A 5670-nucleotide genomic window follows, 5' to 3' on the forward strand; every position below is an offset into this window, starting at 1 on the left:
CAGAAGCACAGGGAAAAGTGCTGCCGCGGCGTTATTTCCAGGCAGCGCCTGTTATCAACCGCCAGCAGAGCTTTTTTTTTTGGGGGGGGAAGTCTACACAATCAGGAAACGATCACACAACAGCTCAGGACTTTCCACGCCTCCGATAACTCAGTGTGCCAAAATCCTCAGCCCGGGAGGCGCAGGGGACATGTCACACTGTGACGTAAATAACCTTTGGCCAGAACGTGCCGCGGTCCCGGCCTGGCTGCGAGCTGCGGAGCCGCACCCTGGCACACCGGGCTGCTTCGACATGAGCGATTCACCGCGCTCCGGCGGAGCTGCGGAAAACACAGGTGTGTTTACGGGAAGGAGCACCATACCCTGCTGATAAGGCTCTTACCTTTGCACTCCTGAGGCAGAACAGAGCAATTAAATCTCCTTCAAATGATAGCTGGAAATTATACTACTGAAAATAGCGTTTTGTTGCCAAAGCTGCCGGCGTGCCGGGAGCTGTGCGATGCCCACATGTGCTGTGTGCCCCGGGGAGCTGCTCTGCTGCGAGCTGGCAAACCAGAACTGAATGGAAAGAGGCAGTTCTTTGCAATTCAGCTTAAATAACACAAGGGTGGTTTAAGGTTTACACCTGACCCGCTGTACTCAGCTGATACACAGGTCCACGATGTACCATCCGGCATCCTGGCCCTCGCCGGGGCCCACAGCGGGTACCCCGGGGTTGAGGATAAAGACTGGGCAGGCGGGTAGTGACATTTCCCCGCCTCTGGTGACTCATGGCTCAGGCACGTACAGAGCCAACAATGTGCCTTTGTACTGGGGAGATCTCAATGGATTTCTCTTTCGTGGTCTTGTCTGGTTGGCTTTTGAGCCCATGTAAAGCCCATAAATCCTGAAATAATGAATCCCACAGTTTATCTGCACCTGGTGTAAAGAAAACGCCTCCCTTTGTGGGGTTAGAACCTGACATCTGCTAGTTTCACTGCATGCCCGCCTGCCTTGATAACAAAAAAATAAATCCAGCCATTATTCACCTCCTCCCCTGCCAGTCAAGATCTGAAAGCCTTCTAGCGTAGTTTCTGTCAACTCTTTCTTTCCTAGGCAGTCAGTGAAACAGCGCTAAGGACTGGACAGTGAATCTTGGCTGGCAAGTGAGTGCTTCGGAGCTAATCCCTGCATGGCTGTATTTACACCCACAGATAACTCGAGTACTGCACCAGCGCTGTTATGAGGAGGCTCCCAGGAATCCCGCTCTGCGCTCATATTTTGGCATGGAAACGAACGCTTGATTACAGAACCCAGGTGTGAGGATGGCAGCGTGCCACCGTGGAGCACAGGCATGAGTTCCCAGTGTCCCGGCAGCCCCAGGGCACAGCTGATGTGGCTGCAGAGCTGGCGATGGGATGTGGCATATACAGCACATCAGTACCAGACGTGGCACACACCGCTTGCGAGGGAGGTAGGGCTGGCACCGGTAGGATGTGCTGGGACAGCCCCACATACAGCCAGGTGACAAGGTGTCCTGGTTTGAGTGACGCGGAATAATTTATCTTCTAATACCTGGGAAAACTTCACTTTTAGAAGACTCTAGTGTCTGAATTTGTGGAAATATTTACTCTCTAGCCAGCTATGGTGTGTGGGTTTCAAGGTGTCAGTGTTTTTGAGCTCGCCAGGCACAGGGATGAGGAAGAGCGAGACCTGGGAACTTGACCCAAGCTGCCAACAGGGTTATTGCATACCATGAATGGCACATTCAATATAAATTAGAAAGTTTGCTGAGGAGTTTGCTCTCTCCCCCTCGATGGCTGCCATCCTGAGAACTCCTTGTGCTGGTGCCAGAGCCCCGAGCCCTTCCCTTCCTCCCAAAGCCGCAGCGCTTGCAGTGTCCCACATTTGCTGTCCCTGCTGGGAGTGCACAGCTTCTACAGATAGAATGGGCTGAGTATACTCCTTGTGTATTTTACATTGGTATAAGGATCAATATTGGTTCTTTGGTGCTATTAATGTTAATTATCTAATCTTATTCTATTAAATCTGTTTATATTTCAAACCCCGTGTTTCCTTGTTTCTTCCCAATTCTCCTTCCTGGGTGGGGAGGGGTCATTGGGTGAGAGAATGATTGTCTAAACAACAATAAACTGTTGTGGGTTTTCTCAAACCATAACACAGGGGAACAGGGGAAGCGCAGGGCCCAGCAGCACTCAGAGACATGTGAATTCTCCTCAAACTGCTGCGACACATCTCAGTTCCTCACCCTGTTACAGGGCAGAGCGAAACTCCACCTGCCCAGCTCCTGCTCTGGGTTTGTGTCCATCACACCACATGGAAGGGAGCACGAAGGAAGAGGGAAGAAGACAACAGGTAAAAATAATCCATTTTAACTGGGTTTCTATAACAAATTTGACTTTGTACCCTATGACACCGATTTGAAAACAGGGCCGTGCCGACACAGGATGGTTCCAGGATAAAGAATAAAGACCTTCCTGGCCACCAGGCACCGCGGGCACCAGCGATGCTGGGAAGGCCTCAGGGAGAACAGTGGCCGGGTGTCTGGCCAGACGCCGTCTGGGCAGGTGGTGGTAAGGGGTTAAAAGTGAATTCTGTCATGTCACACTGCTGAGATGGATATGACATCTCCCACCCTGCTATGGTGGTGGCACATGGAGGAGAATGTCTCCAAATGGGGAGGATTGGGAAATGAAGGTTGAAAAATCCCAGAGCTGAAGAAAAATGCCTTAAATGACAGAGTTGTCCACCCTGTTCAGCACTGGGCTCTGTGCTCAGAGGGGCTGCCCTTTCTGCACCGAATGGAAGAGGAACCTGCAGGTGACTGTCAGTGTTGGACATAAAGGGGAAAACTGCAGCTGGGAGATCAAGTCGGACCTGCTGATTTTGGAAATTATGTCAAACAGACCTGTGACAAAGAAAGCACCTTATGGGAAAACGATGCCTTCTGCCCTCCTGGGGATGTGCTTTATTTTGGAGCTGGTCCATTTCCCTGCAGGGATTATCAGGCCTTTGGCCTCCCTTGAATTTCTCCAGGGCTCGTTTTCTCAGAGTATAGGATGGTGCTCGGAGATTGGCCTTCCTCCCGGGGCAAGGGGTAATGCTTAATGCTCTCCAAGTTCCTCAGTGATCCAGTGCGTGCTCACCAAGCCGCAGATACCGCTGGAACTGTGAATCGCCCCATCCTGTCCCCACCACTGAATCTGCCTCTCTCAGATGGTCCCTTGTTTAAAGTATCAGGAGTTTTTACCTTCCTCCCCTTTGAACTGCCTCTTGGTCTGCTCATGAGTTTTCAGCACTTCTCCGGCTGCTACACTTCAGTGGTGCCCGTTGCCTGTACCTTCCTCCCGCCAGCACAGCAAAGCATCTGCCCCGTGGCACTCCCCGGGTCTGTGAACTCAGTGGGAGCGCAACAATGACGGCAAAACAAGCGAGAGAAAACCTGCTTTCCCAGAAACATCTCTTTTTATTAAATCACGTCTTAAAACCTAGAAACATTCATGTATTTGAAACCTGGTTATCATACACGAAGCAGCAGATAGTCTCAGAGAAACATGTTAATGTAGGCAGCAGAGATGGCAGATGTTTCCCATGCCGCGGGCGGGTTTGCCCCAGGCCTGGGCAGCAGGCAGCCAGGAACCGCCGCGGAAACCGGGGAGGGCGCTTTGGAGTAACATCCTTCTGACTTCCAAGGAGCCAACCCGCTGGTCCAGGGCCCACTGAGCACTCGGAGCTTACAATCTTTGTTTTCAAAAGCTTCCATTAAGACAGTTTTGGCCTCAAACCAGCATGTCTCGGGTTGAACTCTCTAACCCAGAGGCTCTCTTGGGGCCAATGCGTCGAGCTCCTCATGCATCTGCTCTGCCTTCAGCTCCCCGCTGAGATGTTTCAAGCAGCAGAGGGACCCGACTGCTGGGACACACAGCGGGCAGGTACGTGCGGACCAGACTCGCCTGAGCAGCGCAGATGGACGCAGCCACGTTACCCTGCACGTGAGCTTGATTTTGAAAGGAGCAGAACGCTGTCAACTCACTCTGAACTCAGCTGAGAGTAAAGGCAGAATCAGACCACAGAGTGTTTTATTTTCACATGGTTTGTCAAACAGTCAATTACTATTCAAACTTGGGTGGTTTGGGGTTTCCCCCCCCCCCATTATTTTGACAACTGGGCTTTTTTTCCCCTCATTTGGATGGAAGGAACTTGCTCAAGTATCTGAGTTGAGGAGCACTACAGGATACATCCTATCCTGCACATTGCTAGGTCCATTTTCAAAGCCTCCACCATTACCCTTTCCGCTTGTTACTCACGCATTTGGTTTTCTTTTCAGAAAACTGATGATCCCCCCTCACTAGCAGCGCTGCAGTAGCAGAGGGAGGGTGCGCAGCTGAGCAAAGAAGCTGGAAACAAAAACTGGTGCCTCAACCCCAAGGGGAAACAGTAAAGATCCCCAAAACGCGTTGACTCACAGCCCTGTGAGAGCTCTGGTTTTGCTGTTGCTTGAGACCACAACTGAAGTCACCCCAGTTCCAGGAATAGCGTTGTTAAAGAACAACAGGAAACACACAGTGGAAAAACTACAGCCTCTTCTTACTCATGCGGGTACGACTCCAGCCTGGTTTCCTGGGATGGGGAACACCAAACATGCTCTGTTTCTTCCATCATCCCCATCTTAACACCAAGCAAAATGGTGTCTCTTTAGCATAGGGGCCATAGCAAGCACAGGGTAGCAGGGTCCGTGCTCAAGGGACCTTGCTTGGCTGTACTTATTTGTGATGTTTTTAGGGCATTTCAAATATCAGGGCCAAGAGAGCTGCCCTTGAATTCCCAGCTCTGCACCAGCTCCGAGTTAATGGGAACTTGTAGTGGGTACTACGCTGCTACAACTGAGTTTGAGCACTAAAAAATAAACTAAAACAAAAATATTGAATAACTCCACACTTTCTATTGAAGCTTTTTGAGTACCATCACCGTGCATCGGTGCTGGTCCTGAGTCCTGAGCCAGAGGCCAGGGTGACCGTGGCAGTGCCCGGTCCCCAGCCGGCTGCCACAGCCCCCTCAGCGCCCCCACAGCTCAGTCTCCCCGGGTAAGAAATGTTCCCCAGGCACAACTCTCCATGTCCCCTGCACAACCACGGGAGGAAAACGCCACCGACAGCAGGCGGCAGGGCAGGGGCTGTGCCCGCGGGTTGGGCGGTACGTGCTCGCTGAAGCGCAAGAGGGGCCACCTCAGCACAGGGGCCGAAAGCCTGGTTCCAGGGGCTCTGCGAAGACATTGGCTTTGCTCAAGACTTGGCACTGCAGGCAGAGAGGTTCCTCTCGCTAAAAGTTTAGAGGGCCGTTACTGCTGTGACTAATCACCAGTTCATCTGGGTGCTGAGATAAGGGAGAAAGACTGGAGTGCCCAGTTAACCAACTGGCTATAGCTTGCCTCCCCGCTGTCATAATGTAGGACAACCCTGGATGTGTCTTATCTGTCCTTAAGTATGTCAACTTTAAGGATACTCAAAAAGCAATACAATAATGTGAAAAATTATTAGGTTGGATTAGTTTTTTTAAAATTTACTAAACATTTATAGAAAAATGCAGTTTAGCTTCCCTTCAGATGGATTCTTTCAATTTAATGTCCATAATGTTTATTCCTCCCAGTCTTCTCAGTTTTTCACCCTGACT

General features: G+C 51.0%; 1 protein-coding gene across 1 annotated transcript in view; it reads right to left on the bottom strand.

Moving 5' to 3' along the window:
- Positions 1–750, bottom strand: part of TPRN (taperin) — an 18556-nt gene extending 17806 nt beyond the window's left edge. Inside the window, exons 1-2 of the mRNA XM_009882005.1 lie at positions 651–750; positions 269–320 (exon numbers count right to left, since the gene is read on the bottom strand). Of these exons, the coding sequence (XP_009880307.1) occupies positions 269–320; positions 651–750 (152 nt within the window). The remainder of the gene's footprint in view (positions 1–268; positions 321–650) is intronic.
- Between the last annotated feature and the right edge of the window lie 4920 nt (positions 751–5670).

This window comes from Charadrius vociferus, unplaced genomic scaffold, assembly GCF_000708025.1.
Source record: "Charadrius vociferus isolate BGI_N301 unplaced genomic scaffold, ASM70802v2 scaffold233, whole genome shotgun sequence".
Taxonomy (NCBI): domain Eukaryota; kingdom Metazoa; phylum Chordata; class Aves; order Charadriiformes; family Charadriidae; genus Charadrius; species Charadrius vociferus.